We start from the raw sequence: 18537 nt of genomic DNA on the forward strand, positions 1-18537 counted from the left end.
AAAATTCCTTTCTGAAGGAAAATGCAGTGTTGGGGTGTACAAACTCAGTAGGGTCCAGCTTCCTGCCAATCCTTGTGTGGTTATTTTGGGCACAGAACACCCAGGAAAACTGTCTCCTATTTACTGAGGATAAAACAACTGATGCACCTGAGGAAACTCAATAATTCTTCATGTCCAGGAAAGTCACACTGAGCTGCAAAACCAGAACAACCTCCCGTGGAGCAGATCCCTGGGCCGGGCTGCTGCTGCCCTCTGCTGCCAAGAGACACTTCCCACATCTTACTCCTCTCAATCCAGGGAAGAAAGAATTCCAAACTGAGTTTTCTGTTTTCATTACACTTTTTTATTACAGTCACCTCTAAATGATTAACTTTTAAACCTCTATGCTAGTAAAGTAGAAATTAATATTGATATTTAATGATAGGACTAAACAGGAGATTAAAAAACTGCTGTAGAAAGATGCACAGAATGTCAGGGATTTTGAATTAAGTACAGAGAGAATAAGTTTAACTAAGATACAAGAGCTTATCAACATTCATAACATTTTCACAGGAAAATCTGATTAAATGGTAATAAGAGAAACTTCGTTTAGTAGAAAAGAGCAACAAAAAAACCCAAACAGATATATAAAGCAACATAAGGTGAAGTAGGACAAAGTGATGGAATTACTCATTTCCTCCAGTGGCTTCTGCTCTGTGCTGAGAGAAACACAAGCACAGGTGGAGTGGTGAGGAACTCTGAAATTCCAGAAACTGGGCTGAAATTTGGTTTGATGCCAACAGATCTCATCAGAACCTTGTCAGCGTCAGTGTCATCCTCCTCCCTGCATTTCCTCCTTGCTGGTTTCCCAAACACAGAGAAAGGCACCATAGCCATGGCCAGGCAGCTCCTTGGCCAGGGGCAGAGTCCCTGTGGCCTCACTGACCTCAGGCTGGAAACACCTACACCTTCCTACAAGGCTTTGTTTTTATAACTTACAACGGGCAAGTGTTACATTGTGTTCAAAGGTAACATTCAGTGTTTTCAAACGCCGGTTATGCGACCCAAAACTTAGGAAGTTAACAATCTGAATTACATTTTACAGGCTTTCTCCCCTTCCTGCCTTAGGGAGGAGCAAACTGGGACAGTTAAACAGCTTTTAGACCAAATCCTGGCAGCACGAGTGGAGTGAGGGGAACATAAACCCCTGTCATTTTAAGCAAGCTCTCTGCATGGCATCTGTTGCCTTCTCAGAATTTCCATTACATTAACTGATCATGCTGGTTCATTTTTTTGCTCTTCTCCTCAACTTCTTTCAGAACATCCTGCAATTTCTTAGAGCTCTGTGTCAGGAGGGCAAAGCTTTCCTTGAAGTTGCCGGCTCCGTGCTCCCTGCAGATGCTCTCAAGCCCATCAAAGCACTGCAAAATCTTCTCCAGCTCGGCCTTGACAACCTTCTGCTCCTCCAGCTCTGCCAGCAGCTCCTGCTCCAGCACCGCCTCTGCCCTGCACTGCTGCTGCAGCTGCTGCAGCTCATCCTGCAGCGCCTGGAATTCCTGCTCGCTGTAGGGATACTGCTCCTGCACCTTGTCCTCGGGCAGCAGCACGTTCTTGGGGATGTTCAGCACCAGCTGCAGCAGCACTTCTTCCATTTTAGAGAACAGCTTATCGAAGTGCTCCTTCATGAAGAGCAGGAATTTCTCGGTGCATTTGCGGATCTTGGAAGGGCTGATTTTGCAGCCGGGAATGCCGTCCAGCTTCTTCAGCATCACGCCCTCCACCACCAGCATCATTTCGAACAGGTAGTCCTGGAAGGCGGTGTAGACGCGCAGCATGCAGGTCTGCGGCGTGAACCCGAAGAACTGCGCCTCGTAGATCATGGGATCCACCGACATGGCGGCGGGGCCGTGAGGGGAGGGTGGGACTCACAGGGTGTTCCCCGAGGCAGAGGGGCCGCTCTGACCGCTCCCACCGCTGGTGTTCGCGGGGCCCGGGGCCGCTCCTGCCGCTGGTGTTCACGGAGCCGGGGCCGCGGGCTGAGCACGGGGCCGCTGCTGCCGCTGGCGTTCGCGGTGCCCGGGGCTGCTCTGGCCGCTGCTGCCGCCGGCGTTCGCGGGCCCGGGGCCTCTCCTGCCGCTGCTGTTCGCGGGCCCGGGGCTCTGCTCAAGGACGGTTCCGAGTCCCGCCGGTGCCGCCGCTTTCCCGCCTCGCCTCAGGGCACCCCGCCGGCAGCCAATCAGCGCCCGCCAGGACACGCTTCCGCCCAATCACCGAGCGCTCCGTCCCTCGGCGGGCGAGCCAAGCGCGGCCTCTCGGCCAATGATAGCGAAGGGTGTGGGCGGGCATTGCAAGACGACCAATAGAAGCGCGGAGCGACGGCCGCCAGCTGGGCATTTGGCCAATGAGAGCGTAGAGCGGAGGGAGGGCGCTGTGGTTCAGCCAATGGGAGCGCGGAGCGTCGGGCGGGAGCGTCGGCGGGCCGGGGCGGGGCGGGGCCGCCAAGATGGCGTACCAGACGTTCCGGCAGGAGTACCTGCAGGTGCCGCCCGTGACCCGGGCCTACACCACTGCCTGCGTCCTCACCACCGCCGCCGTGGTCAGTGGCGGCCGCGGGAGGGAGGGAGGCCGTGACGGGAGCTGGGAGCGGGGCGGGGTAGCCGTGGAAGGGGCGCCCTCAGGCACCGCCCACGCTCCCAGCCGGGTCTGGAGCCCCCAGACCCCCTGAGCGATTCGGGATTCCCGGGATGGGCCCGGGAGAGGTGAAAAGCGCGAATTAATATCAACAATGCCAAAGGGTTGTTGTATTGAGGCTCCAGAAAACTCACAGTGCTGATGTGAACTTGCTGGGCTCGTTTTGGCACACAGGAAGGGGTTGCTGTTTTGAGTGTGTATTTTTTCTTTTTTCTTTCTTTTTTTTTTTGTATTGATCCTTTCAAAATGTTTTCTTCTTTTTCAGCAATTAGAACTTATCACGCCCTTCCAGCTGTATTTCAACCCTGAGTTAATATTTAAGCACTTTCAAGTAAGTGTTTTCTGAAGCACTGTAGATTTTAAAATGTGCTATAGAGTTTTTTAAGTGTTTGTCTTCTCAAAACAGTGTACTTTTTGTGTTAGAAATACACTGTTTAAAAGCTACTGCCGACCACTATGCCTTAAAATAGGTCTGAGTTTCATTTTCTGTAATGGAGATTTCAGTTTCATTGTTACTTATTTCTCTACTTAGACAATAAAAATAAGCTGTCATGTTTAAAGTCCTTGTATTTGTCTTATTTCCAGATATGGAGGTTAATCACAAACTACTTGTTCTTTGGACCAGTTGGCTTTAATTTTTTATTTAACATGATCTTTTTGTATCCTTCTCCAAGTTGTGTTGGTTCCCTTGGCGAGCAGAGTGCAGGAATGTTGCTGTACCTGCACAGAGGAGCAGTTGAGTTCCTGGGAATTCAGCAATGCCAACTTCAAGGGCTTCAAGGGGGGCTCCTTTTTAAATTGTCAAGAATTTTGCCAGTTACTTTTTTGGTGTTAAGAATTTGTGCCAGCCTGATCCTTCAGGTTGGTGCTGCAGGAGAAAATTCCAGGTAACTATTGTGTCCCCTGGCTCCCCCTCTGTGCTGAAGTATCCAGAAAGAGCCAAGTGATGCAGTAAATTGACAAAACCCTTTGAAGCTGATGCAGAGGTGGATAATTTCCTGTTTGGATGTGTCTCTCTGAACTTGCACTGGAGTTTTCCTGACCTTGGCCTCAGATACCGCTACTGCCGCATGCTCGAGGAAGGCTCTTTCCGGGGTCGCACGGCAGATTTTGTATTTATGTTCCTTTTTGGAGGACTTTTAATGACTGTATCCTTTCTGTTTTCATTCCAAGTGAACATACAGAAGTTTGAAGGAGAGCTGAAACCCTGTTGTTACTGTTACCTTAATACAGTTTGTTGCACGAGGAGTACTGATAGTTGTTAGGGTGGTGTTGAATATTTTGGGATTGTTGCTGGTTTTTTGGGGTTTTTTCTCCTTGATCATGGAAATAAGGTTATCAGGGGGCTGTTCAGATGTGGGATCACGCTCATGTTGTCTGTGAAGAATTAAATTCTGCTTTCTTGAGGTTATTCATGCTGCAGGTACCCAAATCCTGCTGCACCTGTTAGATTTGATGGCCACTAATTTGACAGCCTTACACCTGAGAAAGTGGATTTACCAGCTGTGTGGAAAACACAAGGTTACAAATTAAACTGTGAAATTCCTGACCTCACAAGTGTTTCCTTAACCAGCCATGGCAGCTTTTTGGGCTGTTTGTGAACCTGGTGTTCCTGGGGCAGGCGTTCACCATCATGCTGGTGTACGTGTGGAGCCGCAGGAACCCCTATGTCCGCATGAACTTCTTTGGGCTCCTCATCTTCCAAGCCCCTTTCCTGCCCTGGGTACTGATGGGCTTTTCTCTGCTCTTGGGGAACTCCATCATTGTGGATCTCCTGGGTGAGCAGTGGCAGCAATCTCACGAGGATCTGTTCCTCCTCATGTTTTACGTGAAACAGAAAATGGGAATTTTTGTGCTTGGTTTTAGTTCTTCTGATATATTTATTATTTATATTTATATTGTTAGGCATTTCTGATTCTAGCCATTGTAGCATGTTTTATGCTGTGATAAGGGTGGAAAGAGCTTCTGATGTTTTTTATTTTCTGATGTTTTTAATTCTGGCTTTTTATTGCTTGGAATCAGCTCTGATGCATGATCTGACCATATCATCAGTCTACTGAAATAAAATAGTTTATATTACTATTTTATCAACTCTAATAGAGCCAAAACATCAGTATTTTAAATAATGACAAGATGTTTCCCCACTATTAATGTCTTGTAGTATAAATTAAACTTTTTACATGCTGTTAGTTTTCTTCCTTAGATTTTGTATTTCTGTATCATCATATCCAAGGGCTAATTAATGCTTGGTGTTCTTCTGATATATTTATTATTTTATATTTATACTTTTAGACTTTTCTGATTTCTAGCCATTGTAGCATGTTTTGTGCTGTGATAAGGATAGGAAGAACTTTTGATGTTTTTGGCTTTTTATTGCTTAGAATCAGCCCTGATGCATCATCTGACTATAGCATCAGTCCATTGAAATAAAATAGTTTATATTACTATTTTATCAACTCTAATAGAGCCAAAACATCTATATTTTTAATAATGATAAAACCTTTCCCCAATATTAACATCTTGTAGTATAAGTTAAACTTTTCACCTGCTATTAGCTTTCTTCATTAAGTTTTGTATTTTTGTATCATCAAATTTTCTGTAAAAGAACAAATGTATGTTGTTTTTCTGAAAACTCTAGCCTAAAGCATTTGAGAATTGTAAAGGAGAACTACTGAAAAATCACCTTTTGGCTTTTGTTTCTGTACCAGGCATTGCTGTTGGGCATATATATTTTTTCTTAGAGGATGTCTTTCCCAATCAGCCTGGTGGTGGGAGGCTCCTGAGAACACCGTCTGTCCTGTGAGTATTGGTGTCTGCTTTGGAAGAGACATGGCAAAAGTGCTCGTTTGGAAAACTGTTTGCAATTCAGTCACAACATTTGGGCAGAGACAGAATTGGGGAGTGTCTCTCCTTGCTTTTTATTGAACTTGTGTTGCCAAACAAGGAGCTGGAATTTGTTTAAGTGGGAACCAACTTAACTGGGAGAAGAGCTAAAGGATTTTACCTTTGGTTTCTCTGATAACACTTGGAGGCTTTGCTGACAACACCAAAGCTGTGTCCTCTGCTGAACAGTGGCTGAGGTATTACATATAAGATATGTAATGGTTTTTTTCTTTTGTAAGTCATTCTCATATCACAATTTTGAGAAGAAAATCCTTCAGTGTTTATACTGTTTATAGCTCCCACTCAGTTCCCTCTTTTGTGGATACTCTAATTCCCTGTGGTTCTCTCCCAGAACACCTCTGATGGTTGTTTTCCACAGAATTGTTAGACTATCCTGAAGATGTCTGGCATAGACTATTTATACATAAATAGCAGAACAACCTCATTAGTCTTGATTTGGGATCTCCTTCCTGGTGGCTCCAAAGTAGACAGCATAAATCCCACTGCCTGGGCAAGCTGTTCTTGAGGGAGGAGAATACCACAGGGATGATGGTCTTAATTTCATAATTGGTTTTGGGTGCCACAATGTAATGAGGATGTAAAAGCTGTCAGAGAGTGCTCAAAGGAGTGACACAAAGATGGTGAGGGTTCAGAAGGGGCCACATGATAGGAATGGCTGAGAGCACTTGTTCTGCTCAGCTGGAGAAGTGGAGAACTTGGTCAAACCAAATGCTGTGAGCTGACAGCATGTGAGCTGTCTTGATTTTGTTTTTCACAGAATCGTAAGACTATCCTGAAGATGTCTGGCATAGAATATTTATACATAAATAGCAGAGAATGTACCTCATCAGTCTTGATTTGAGATCTCCTTGCTGGTGGCTATAAAGTGGGGACATAATCCTCACTGCCTGGGCAAGCTGTTCTTGAGGGAGGACACTGTGAGCTGACAGCATGTGAGCTGTCTTGGTGTTGTTTTCAACAGAATCATAAGACTATCCTCAAGATATCTGTCATAGAATATTTTTACATAAATAGCAGAGGGTGAACCTCATCAGTGTTGATTTGGGATCTCCTTCCTGGTTGATTTGGGATCTCCTTCCTGGTGGCTCCAAAGTGGAGAGCATAAACCCCAATGCCTGGGCAAGCTGTTCTTGAGGTATGCCACTGCAGCATGTGAGCTGTGTTGATGTTACAGTGAAAGCTGTGTTTTAAAGGATCACCCTGCTTTGTGTTTTGCAGGAAAGCAATATTTGACACCCCAGAGGATGACCCCAACTACAACCCCTTGCCCGAGGAGCGGCCAGGGGGCTTTGCCTGGGGAGAGGGGCAGCGCCTCGGGGGTTAACCAGGGCCATGGGGGCTCCTCCCCAGCACACAGAGGACTCTGACAGCCCTATGGTTTGGAACACAAGCACTTTATGAAATGCAGTCTCACCCGAGGCACTCCCAGCACCCTTCCCAATCAGGGAATTCATTGTGCTGGACATCATCTAAATCCAGTGGAGCCAAAAATGTAAAACTGGAAACTGTTTCCTGTTAACTTCAGTTAACAAGGCCACACAAGTACTTGTTTAAAGTGATTTCTAAAGCATTTTTTTCAAGTTATTTGATACATGAAACTCTATGGGAAACTTTATAGAGGACAAACCCAACTTTTTGGGATTTAATTCATTTTTTTATTCTTGGATAAAACAACTGCAAGATGATTGAAAGGCTAAGTCACTATTTCAATGGCAAAAGGTTGTTTAATCTGAGGTGCTGCTGTCTCCAGTCATCTTTGAATTGCAGGGAACACAACATGCAGCTTTTCACTCTGCCAGTTGGATTTTTGGAATGTTCTGAAAGCTGAGGCTACATTTTGGTGGTTTTTTCCCCCAAAGACTCTGTGTTCAGGTGCCCACAGTGGTGGATGAATAGGTGTGCCTGCCAAATCCACCCCCATGTGCCCTCTGCTGATACTGGATGACCTGCAGCACTAGAGAAGGAAATTTGTCTGGACTCAAAAAATGATGATGAGTTGAATAAAATGTCTTGTGGAGCCTTTTTGTTTAATCCTCTGTATCATCCTCTAGCGTTGAGGCAGCAGGGGCTGGAAAAAGCAAATCTTCAAAGAGACAGAGATACCTGCAGCTTTTCCCACAAGTGTCTCAGAAGTGCAGGATGCAGCATTGTCTGCTCAGGATTTGAAATCTATGGTCTGTGGATGGAGTTTGTTGTGTCCAGCACAGGCCAGTGAGACTGAGTAACATTTAGCTTAAAGCTGCATTGATTATAAATATCTCTGAGCAGCCACATAGGAATTTGGAGCTCAGTTCACCTCATCATGGTCAGTTGTTCTTAAATCACCATAGAAAGTATCAGGTGGGGTTTGTTTTATTGATTATATCATGATAGATTAAAGCTGCATCTTCATTCTGCATTTTAAAGGATGGGCTTACCCATGATATGTGATTATCTCATTTAGTCTCACATTTTGCTTTTCAAAACTGGCTACAAGTTTTAGTTTTTTTAATTTATAGTCCAGGAGAGAAATGTGTGGGAATCTCAGGGGAAATGCTTTGTCCACAAGCAGTGTGTTAGATTGATAAAATGTGTGAGGTAATTTGTGTCTGCATTTTTATCTGTTAAAGGTTATAAAACTTATGGAAGCTTTGGAGGATTTTACAGGTGTTTTGGTCTGTTTTTTCGGTCAGTTTTAATTGTTTCTAAAACAGACTTCTAGTGCTCCTAGAGAGCAAGAATGAAAGTGTCTTGGACAATGTTACTTCAGCATAGGGTATGAGGCAGGAATGAGATAAAAACGTTATTTTTTGTATTCTTTTTAGTTTAGTGTTTGAGAACAGGACTTGTTACTGGGACTGAATGGCAACATGTCCCTCCGTTGCTCACAGCCGGCTTTCTGCCTCCCTTGGCTGCGTTTTGCTGCCCTTTGGGGTTCGCGATGTTTCTGAGGGGAGCCCGGAGCCGGGAGCGCTCCAAATGGCGGCGGCGAGGGCGGGACTACAACTCCCAGGATGCTCTGCGCAGCGTCGCGCGGTGACGTCATCGCTGCGCCAGGGAGCCCGTGCAGCGCGGTCCCGGCGGGAGCGACCGGAGCTCCGGGACGGAGCGGGACAGAACGGGCCGGGACCGCGAGGGGCGATGGCTCAGGACAGACAGGAGCCTCCGGCCAAGCGGTTCAAGGCGGCGCCCCCCGGCACGCAGCCCCAGAGCGCCGCGCCGCCCGCACACGTGCAGCGGCGCTCCCTGCCCATCTCCGGGGCCCGCGGGCCGCTGCTGGACCGGCTCCGCCGCCTCGACACCGCCGTGCTCATCGGTGAGTGCCGGGAACAGGGCCCCCAGCTGGGAAAGCTGCCCAGAAACGGGCTGGGTGTAAATCTGAAGTGTGGTGAGCCGGCAATGATCGCTGTGCTTTGGCAGCCGGGGTTTCTGTGGAGCAGGTTAAAGGATTTCCCTCCTTTCGCTGTCTGCTTGAGTTCAGTCAAAGCTAGGTGGCTAAACTCTCCTCTTCTGAAGACTCTCTTCACTTACGTTTTCACTGATTTTATTGTTTTATGGAGCAGGTTAAAGGATTTCCCTCCTTTCGCTGTCTGCCTGAGTTCAGTTAAAGCTAAGTGGCCAAACTCTCCTTTTCTGAAGACTCTCCTCGCTTACATTTTCACTGATTTTATTATGCTTTCACTGATTTGATTATATTTTTCTGTTCTGCAAACGAAAAAGCTTTTTGTTAGACTTTTCAGGAGCTGAAGATGTACAACTTCCCACCTAGTAAAGACACAGCATTTATTGTAATTAAGTGAAAAATGCTTAGTGTGTCACTCCTGTTAGTGTCATAGCACAGACACTTCACCTGCAGAGAGGCTGGAGTGGGTTTGTGAACCAGAGTGTGGCTGGAGCTCTGCAGAGGTGGGCGAGGAGGGCGTTGGGTGCCATCTCTGACCTGCCACTGCTTTGTGGTGGGACTTTCCCTCTCTGTCTTCAGCTTCCCCATCCTCAAACAGGGCTAAAAGTTACCATAAAAAACCCAGTTTGACAATGCTATAAAAGTGTGGGGACAAACTCCATTCCCTTGATATTCCCTAGGAGAAACAGGCTCGGGGAAGACCACCCAGCTGCCTCAGTTCCTGTACGAGGCGGGCATTGGCCAGCCCGGTGTCATTGCTGTGACCCAGCCCCGCAGGGTGGCAGCTGTCACCCTGGCTGCCAGGGTTGCTGAGGAGAAGAGGACAGAGCTGGGCAAGCTGGTAGGTTATCTGCAGATTAACAGACTGTATCCGCCATTTGCAGCGCTCCCGGCGCCCCTCAGATACATTTTGGGTAATATTTTGGATAATTCTGCAGATACATTTTGGTTTGGTGCTGCTCTGGGGATGGGGCCCTGTCAGGCTGCAGTGGGTGGGGCAATAACCAGCCACAGGGGATATAGTCTTAATTTCATAATTGGTTTTGGGTTCCACAATGTAACAAGGATGTAAAAGCTGTCAGGGAGTGCTCAAAGGAGCAGCATGAAGATGGTGAGGGGTCAGGAGGGGCCACATGATAGGAGTGGCTGAGAGCACTTGGCCTGTTGAGCTGGAGAAATGGAGAATTTGGTCTGCAACTTCCTGCTGAGGGGCAGCTCCAATTTCTGCTCTCTGTGACCAGGGACAGGACCTGAGGGAGCAGCTGGAGCTGTGTCAGGAGAGGTGTTGGTTGAATATCAGGGAAAGATGTTTCCCCCAGGGGGTGCTGGGCACTGCCCAGGCTCCCCAGGAAATGGGCACAGCCCCGAGGCTGCCAGAGCTCCAGGAGAGTTTGGGCAATGCTCCAGGGATGCCCAGGGTGGGATTGTTGGGTGTCTGTGCAGGGCCAGGAGCTGGGCTGGATGATCCCTGTGGGTTCCTTCCAGCTCAGGATATTCTGTGATTCTATAATTAAATGAATGGACAAAAATTGCTCTTTACCTGTCCCATGACAGGGTGGGCATGGTCTGTCTCTGTTGCTTTGTACTTCTTGATCTGGCTTGTTCCATTTGCAAAAATACTGATCCATGAATAAAACAAAAAAAATATTGTGCTCTCTTCCATTGCTCCCTGTGTCAGAAATCACTGTCAGGGAGAGCAGAGTGCTGAATTAGTGCAGGTCTGGGGGAGAAAGGCAGGGGAGAAGGTCTTCTCCTGTATAAAATCCTTGGAGAGCCTGGAATCATTTTGAGGAGGAAAGCAAAGGGAAAAGGAAAGGGGAAAGGAAGGGGAAAAGGAAAGAAAAACCAAACTGAACTTTGCGGGGCATTTACCATGACCTTCTAGTTAGGAAGAAGCCAACCACAGATGTTGGGAGTGTCATTTGTGTGGCCTACTACATTTGGAAGAGGAACCGCTCACAGCAGATAAACTGCTCTGCTTTCCGTGCGCTCCTGCTTGGCTCAGTCCAGTGCAGTGACCAGGGGCTTTGTGGCCCTGCCCTGTGGCACGAGGGCAGTGTGAAATGCCAGTCAGCGTGCCCATGCTGCCCACGCTCCCTCGCCCAGGTTGGCTACACGGTGCGCTTCGACGACTGCTCGTGCGCGCAGACGCGGCTGCGGTTCCTGACGGACGGGATGCTGCTGCGCGAGGCCATCGGGGACCCCCTGCTGCACAAGTACAGCGTGGCCATCCTGGACGAGGCCCACGAGAGGACCATCCACACTGATGTGCTCTTTGGGGTGGTCAAAGCCGCTCAGAAGAAGCGAAAGGAGCGGGGGCTGCGGCCACTGAAAGTGTGTTCATCCAGGATGGCGGTGAAGGGCGGGTGGGGCTGGGCTCTGGCTGCTCTGAGCATCTCCTGGGGCCTTCCAGGAGTTTAGGATTTCGGCTTAGACCATTTTTCTGTTCCTAAAAAGTCGCTTTAAATCTCAGTAGTTCAGGGTGTCTGACTTATGACGTGTAGACCTGATATGACACCTCTGAACAAGGTATCTGGTCACCACCATGATCCCTTTTGTCCACCAAAGCCCCAGACAGAGTGCTGGGGAGGTTTTGGCACTGCTGCTGAGATCACTCCAGCTGCAGGAGCACTGCCTGATGGGACATGCTCATTCCCAGGTAGGGCACTGCACATGGGATGGGTGGACATGTCAGGAATTTGTGTGAAAGCACATTGGTCTGGCAGGGGGCTTTGCATGATCTCGTTCCACACACCAGCCCATTCTGTCACACCATTTTCTGCTTGTGTTAAAAAGCTGATGGCTTTAATGAGGGCAGATCACTCTCTTCTGTTCTGAGCATGGTTCTCAGGATCCAGAAGCTGACTTCTGGCTGGTCCTGACTCGTTGGTGTCCAGCTGGGTGGGAGATGCAGTGCTGACCCGTGCTGTGCTCTCCCTGAAGGTGATTGTCATGTCAGCCACCATGGATGTTGACCTGTTCTCCCAGTACTTCAATGGAGCTCCTGTCATCTATCTGGAGGGCCGGCAGCATCCCATCGACATCTTCTACACCAAGGAGAGGCAGAGTGACTACCTGCAGGCAGCACTGGTGTCCATCTTCCAGATCCACCAGGTATGAGGGTCTCTGCATGTTTGTGTCCCTCAGGGGCCAGGGGTTGGTGTTTTGTGCTGGGATGTTTGACTGCCAAACACTGGGTTGTGTTGTTTCATTAAACTGCATTTAGTGCTTTGAAGTTGCTGCTGCTGTTGGGATTTGGGACCTGTATGTCCAGGCTGGAGCTGAAGGGAGACTGCCAAGCAAAACTCTGTAATGTCACCTCATGCCTAAAACCTGAATGTTCCCCTCACCTGAGTTCTCTGTACTTGAGTGCTTGCTGGCCCTCTCTGCCTGGCATGGACAGTTATTTGAGGACACAGCAATTCCTCCATCCTTTTAACACCTGATCTCTCAAAATGTGATTTACTCTTTGCCTCTGGTGAATCCATTGGGAATTCTGGCTGTTGCATCCTTGCACCACATGTGTGTCTTCTCTTTCTTCTTAGCTTGCTTCAGTGACTGCCAGAGCCACATCTCATTACCAATCTCAGTTCTCCTTTTCTACCCAAACCCTCCTAACTTCCTTTTTCCTCTGGCTCCAGGAAGCCCCTGCATGCCAGGACATCCTGGTGTTCCTGACTGGTCAGGAAGAAATTGAAGCAATGACCAAAACCTGCCGAGACGTTGCCCAGCACCTCCCTGAGGGCTGCCCGCGGATGACAGTGCTGCCCCTTTATGCTTCTCTGCCCCACTCCCAACAGCTCCGTGCCTTCAAACCCACCCCTGAGGTGAGGGAATAGGAGGGGTTTGGCTTCAATAGGTCTTTGGATGAAACATGTGGCCTTTAAGAGGCTAAAGCAGTCTGGACTGATAGTAATCAATAGTTTCTTGTGTTTGTGGGGTTCCAAGATGAAGGGAGGAATGATGCATCTGACTCCATGTTCTCAGAAGGTTAATTTATTATTTTAAGATACTATTTTATATTAAAGAATATTATACTAAACTATATTAAAGAATACAGAAAGGACACTTACAAAAGGCTACAAAGATAATAATGAAAATTTGTGACTCCTTCCAGTCTCGACACAGCCTGACAGTGATTGATCATTAAGTCAAACAATTCACATGAAACCAATGAAACAACCACCTGTTGGTAAACAATGATTAAACACATTCCAAAAGCAGCAAAACACAGGAGAAGCAAATGAGATAATATTGTTTTCCTTTTTCTCTGAGCCTTCTCAGCTTCCCAGGAGAAGAATCCTGGGCAAGGGGATTTTTGCAGAAAATATGACAGTGACAAATAGTCTCTATCAGCTTTAGGCTGAGTGGTTCCATAGATGTAATACACTGCAACTGTGATGGTTTTAAGATGCATTCAGTAAGTCATGTGGGATGCATTCAGATGCATTCAGTAAGTCATGTGGGATCATAAAAAAAAAGGATTAGAAGGCACATGAACTTAACTTTCCTCCATTTCATAGGAATTTTGTGTCCATATCACAAAAAAGCTACAACAGCTAATGGGGGAAGTACTGAGTAAGCTGAAAACCTGAGAATGTTTGTCAGGCCCATAAGGAAAGGAATTCATGCTGCCTCAGGCTCTTTTTTACCTACTCAACAGATAAATAAGAACACAAATGTTGTGCCAGAAGTGAAACCAAAATTGTTGAAAGATGTATTGAGAACAGCTGTTCTGGTGGTGTGTTTTGTTGCAAATGCAGAAGAATATTTTAGAAGCTGATTAGAAACTGAAGGTTACCTTAGTTTCTGAGAGCTGGCACAGCAAGCACAGTTTGTGCTCACAATGTGGGGCAGGGCTTGGCCTACACAGGCCAAAAGCAGCAGAATTTCTGTGTTGCAGCTGCTCTGAGGTGGCCTGGGCCTGGGATTGATTTTCCTTCCTCCCAGGGCTGTCGCAAAGTGATCCTGTCCACCAACATCGCAGAGACCTCCATCACCATTGCTGGCATAAAATTCGTTGTGGACACAGGCATGGTCAAAGCCAAGAAGTACAGCCCTGGTGAGGAGTTCTGAGAAGGAACAGGGGCAAAATTGGGTTTGGCTTTGTAGAAGTTGCTGGAGGCCCTTAGCCCCACTGAAAGAGGATTTCAAACACCCTCCATGCTGTTTAAATTAACGTCCCAGGTTTGGGATGTGGGGTTTGGTGGTGTTTTTGTGGAGTTTTTTTGAGTATCAGCCATGAGGGGGTAAAAATCTGTTAAATGTGAATATTTTCTTCATGGATACAGCATGGGGTTGTTCACTGTGCTTCACCAAGTGAAGCACAGTGCTGAAGTTCACTGTGCTGAACCAAGTGAGCTCTGAGCTGGATTTGAATGGCAAACCCTGGGAATTTTTACTTCTAATCCTCAGTGTTTTCCAAAGCTGTGCCTTCCTCAGGCACTGACTGAGGTGATGTTTTTCCATGCACAGACACTGGCCTGGAGGTGCTGGCAGTGCAGCAGGTGTCCAAGGCCCAGGCTTGGCAGCGCACGGGCAGAGCAGGCAGGCAGCAGAGCGGGGTCTGCTACCGGCTCTACACAGAGGAGACTTTGAGAAGTTTGAGGAGATGACAACACCTGAGATACAGAGGTGAGGACAGAGCCATCACACTCCTTGCCACATCTTTTACAGCTGTGAGAAGAACTGAGCAACAAAACTGAGCAGCAAAACTGATCTAGGGGCTGGTGGGGTGACTTGAGAAAATTGAAGTGTGGGAATCGAACAGAAAAACTTGGAAATGTTTGCTCAGTGGACAGTTGAGCACTGAGTCTCCAAACATATAAAGCAATAGTTCTGACTGTCCTCCAGAGTTTGGACTTGCCTCTTCTTGATTTAGGAAATCAGGCTTCAGCAGCAGCATCAGACTTGTCTCTGTCAAGCTGCAGCACAGACCTGAGACTCTATCTCAGCTTTTATGAAAAGTAAAAGAATTATCTCAGTTGTTTTTTCTGCCTATGCAGGTGTAACCTGGCCAGTGTGGTGCTTCAGCTTCTGGCCCTGAAAATTCCCAATGTGCTCACCTTTGACTTCATGTCCAAACCATCTCCTGGTAAGTGGCTACAAAGGCAGACTTGGGGACAAAGAGCAGGAAGATCTTGGCCATAAGGTGTCATAACAACACAACATGAAGGTGTGCCCTGACTGCCAAGGGAAGAGTAAATGGGGAAAGGTGCTTGTTCTCCTGGATAAAGGAGGATAAACCACATTTGGGACCCTGATTTCTCTAAATGGAAAGTACTGGTGCCTCTGGCCAAGGAGGGAGGCAGTGATGGAACCAGCTGATCTTCACATCCCAGTGATGTGAGGCAGGAGGCCTCACAGCCCAATGTCCCTGTTTTGGCAGATGCTATTCAAGCAGCAATTGATCAGCTGGACCTGCTGGGAGCTGTGACCCAAAAGGAAGGTCAGCTTGTCCTGACCCCCTTGGGAAAGAAAATGGCAGCCTTTCCACTGGATCCAAAGTTCTCCAAGGTAAAAGCTGCAGAAAAATTAACATTTTTAATCTCCTGTACTCATCTCTGTACCATTGATGTTTCTCTTTCAAACTCCTTGACCAAGGTGTGACATTTGGGGTGTTTGCAGCTGGACTGGTATATTTGCTGTACATTATTGTACATAATTTACAGCCCTTTTGCTGGATTGCTTGTCATCTGTTGTTAAAATTCAGAGGAGTTTTTAAAAGATAATTTCTTTCCTCTGGCACCTCTGAAGGTGAACAAGACATATTTGCTTGCAATTTTCAGGATTGTTTAGCAGGTCCATGAAATGTCTGTTGCTGTAGTTGGTTCAGTCACTGTGTCTGTGCTGGTTGTGCACTGAGCAGTCTCAGAGAGGAGCCTGGCAGGTGCTGTTACAGCTGCTTGGTGAGCCCATCAGAGGATTTACAGCCAATCCTAGGCCCAGATGTTTGAGATTGTCCTAAACAATGTTTGGTTGAGTTCCTGGGCTGCCAGGGAGCACAAAGATCTGCCCAGCTGAAGTGGATTTGGTCAACTAAAGATGAGTTTTGTTGTGTCTGTGCAGGCCATCCTCATGTCCCCTCAGTTCCACTGTGCAGAGGAGATCCTGACCATTGTGTCACTGTTGTCAGTGGACAGTGTCCTCCACAACCCCCCTGCCCAGAGGGATGAGGTGCAGGCTGTCAGGAAGAAGTTCATCTCCAGTGAGGGGGATCATCTCACCCTGCTCAACGTGTACAGGGCCTACAAGAGCGTCAACGGGCACAAGGTGGGATGGTCTGAGCTGCCAGTGCTGTGTGAGCTGTGGGGTGAGGAGGTTTGGGCAGAGTGACCCCTGCATCCTCCATGGCTGGTGCCACAGGCATCCTCCAATCAGAGAGAAAAGGGGTCATCTTTTACAACTGGGGAATTGGAGGAAGTTCTGTAACAAAGGTTCCTACAGACAGCTCTGGCAAAGCTTTGTGGGGTCAGTTCTGTAATCACAGCCAGGGCTCTTCCTTCCCTGGTTCCAGCTGGAATCAAAAGGGAGTGGGAGGGTGCTGAGATTTGATGATAAATACATGGGCAAGCTCTGGGACAGGATTCATTGGAAAAACACTGAGCATGTTTAAAAGCAGATTTGGATTTATCCTACTCTGTCAACCCCTCATATTGATTTGTGGATGTGTGGACTCATGCACCCCATTCCTTGCAGCACCTGTCATTCTTACCTGATTTGTTTTCACCCCCTGCAAGATAACTAGTGCTGTTCTTGCAGGGCAGCTCTGAGTGGGGAAAGAACCACCACCTGCTGTTTCTGAGCAGTGTGGGAGGGAATCTAGACATAGTGGAGTAAAGTGGGGTAGAAATATGACCAGGAAAAGGGTCAGCATGTTTTCTCTGAGGCAGATTGTAGGGGGGATTCTGCTTTCCATGGTATCCAAAGGCTGTCATGCTCCTGGGGTGAAGAAATATCCCCTTCTAACTCCTGGTCTGTCTGCTGCAGGGATGGTGCAGAGAGAACTTTATCAATGGCAGGAACATGAAGCTGATGGCAGAAGTCAGAGCTCAGCTCAGGGACATCTGTGTAAAGGTAACTTGCCTCCATATTCTATTTCTCTGTTTCACCTGTTGGTATTTTCCTGTTTGTCCCCAAACTGATGTTACTTTGCACCAAGTCCCAAGTGAGAAAATGTGGGGTTGTTTTCACTCTCCTGTAAAGAGCTGGCTAAAATTCCTGACTGTGCAGTTGCATCCCAAAATCTTAAAGCTGCAGGGCTTAGTGAGTCAAGGAGAAATGGGAACCTCTGAGAAGACTTGTCAGGAAAAGGACAGGTTTGGCTGAGGGTTTTTCCTGCTTTAATGCAGCTGGGTCTGTGCTGTGTGTGCCACAGAGAGCTGGCAGCCTGTGCTGGCTGGTTTCTCCATGCAGTCAGGCATTCAGTGTGGCAGCAGCTTCCCCGCAGTGCTGCTCCTGCTGGGCACAGCGTGGGAGCTGCCACTGAACCCCTGGCAGTCTGCAGTGACATGGGAGCCACCCTCTGGGGTATCCTTTGTGAATCCTGGTCAGCCTTTAATTCCCTTTTAGAAGGAGAGTGATGATCCATTGTGCTGGCTCTCAGTCTGGCTTAGCCTAGCATCCACTCAGCTGAATTCCCAGTGATCCCCCAGTGTCCTGACACAGGAAAATCCCCCAGGATTTCTGAAGTGAACCAGTGTCACTGTAAGGGTCAGGACTGGGTAAGAAGTGACACAGACTCTGGGTCAGAAAGCTAATAGGCTAGAACCTCAACTTCACTGGAAATGCTTCTTTTATACGCTTCAGTACAAGTGGACTGTAGCAGTCTGAATTGCTGCTAGCATAGTCCAGGGTAAGGAAGCAAAAAGGACCTTTGCATAATATCCACAGAGATGTTTTGTGCAGCCACACAGTGAGATGTTCAGGTCCTAGCGCACACACACATTGCTAAATAGCTATGTTTTCTGACCACAGACTCAACATTTCACCTAAATCAAAATGGATTTCTACTCTGGAGAGTTTCTCCTCTGTGTCAGTATCCCCCTGAAGGGTGCAGGTTGTTCATGCTCACCTTGTGCCTGCAGCTGTCGCTGCCCCTGGAGTCGTGCCGCGGGGACGCGGCGGCCGTGCGGCGCTGCTGGCCCACAGCCTGTTCATGAACGCGGCCCAGCTGCTCCCGGACGGCTCCTACAGCACCGTGGGCTCCAGCAGGCCGTGGCCATCCACCCCTCCTCGGTGCTGTTCCAGTGCAAGCCCGCCTGCGTGGTGTTCACCGGGCTGCTGCGCACCAGCCGCTGCTACATGCGCGACCTGTGCCCCGTGACGCCGAGTGGCTGCTGGAGGCCGCGCCCGAATTCTTCCACAGGAAGCTCCGGACAGCCAAGAGCTGACCTGGCACCAGCTGGCTTTGGTTCTCCTTGAAAGACTTTGTGAAAAGTATTGGGATAATACCAATATAGCCAGATGGGATGTGACTGAGCTTGGCTGGCCCTCGCTGCTGAACCAAATAGCGGCACTGTGGTGTTTCACCCACAGACACTTTGGGCTGGCTGGGTGTGTGGTGTTTCACCCCACAGACA

General features: G+C 48.1%; 3 protein-coding genes across 4 annotated transcripts; 2 read left to right on the plus strand and 1 right to left on the minus strand.

Moving 5' to 3' along the window:
* Positions 1-357: 357 nt before the first annotated feature.
* Positions 358-2125, minus strand: MIS12 (MIS12 kinetochore complex component). The gene has a single exon (XM_058817924.1). The coding sequence runs from the start codon at positions 1872-1874 to the stop codon at positions 1242-1244; it is 633 nt and encodes a 210-aa protein (XP_058673907.1). The 5' UTR covers positions 1875-2125; the 3' UTR covers positions 358-1241.
* Positions 2126-2469: 344 nt separating this feature from the next.
* Positions 2470-7591, plus strand: DERL2 (derlin 2). Of its 2 annotated transcripts, XM_058817810.1 has the most exons (7): positions 2470-2575; positions 2936-3001; positions 3256-3329; positions 3725-3818; positions 4253-4448; positions 5379-5469; positions 6793-7591. In XM_058817810.1, exons 1-7 carry the CDS (start codon positions 2483-2485, stop codon positions 6896-6898), a joined length of 720 nt encoding a protein of 239 aa, XP_058673793.1. In that variant the 5' UTR covers positions 2470-2482; the 3' UTR covers positions 6899-7591. The 2 variants fall into 2 exon arrangements, 1 of the variants encoding a protein (XP_058673793.1); XR_009275553.1 differs by lacking the exons at positions 3256-3329; positions 3725-3818; positions 4253-4448 and having other exon boundaries at positions 2481-2575.
* A 1103-nt stretch (positions 7592-8694) lies between these two features.
* Positions 8695-18348, plus strand: DHX33 (DEAH-box helicase 33). Its single transcript, XM_058817897.1, is given in 16 exon segments — positions 8695-8869; positions 9637-9797; positions 11063-11290; positions 11900-12070; positions 12598-12783; positions 13907-14018; positions 14432-14542; positions 14545-14590; positions 14962-15050; positions 15345-15472; positions 16025-16228; positions 16946-17032; positions 18043-18094; positions 18097-18162; positions 18165-18275; positions 18278-18348. Coding segments are annotated over 16 exon segments (1998 nt in total).
* The last annotated feature ends 189 nt before the right edge of the window (positions 18349-18537 follow it).

The sequence above is a fragment of the Ammospiza caudacuta genome, chromosome 20 (assembly GCF_027887145.1).
Source record: "Ammospiza caudacuta isolate bAmmCau1 chromosome 20, bAmmCau1.pri, whole genome shotgun sequence".
Classification (NCBI taxonomy): Eukaryota; Metazoa; Chordata; class Aves; order Passeriformes; family Passerellidae; genus Ammospiza; species Ammospiza caudacuta.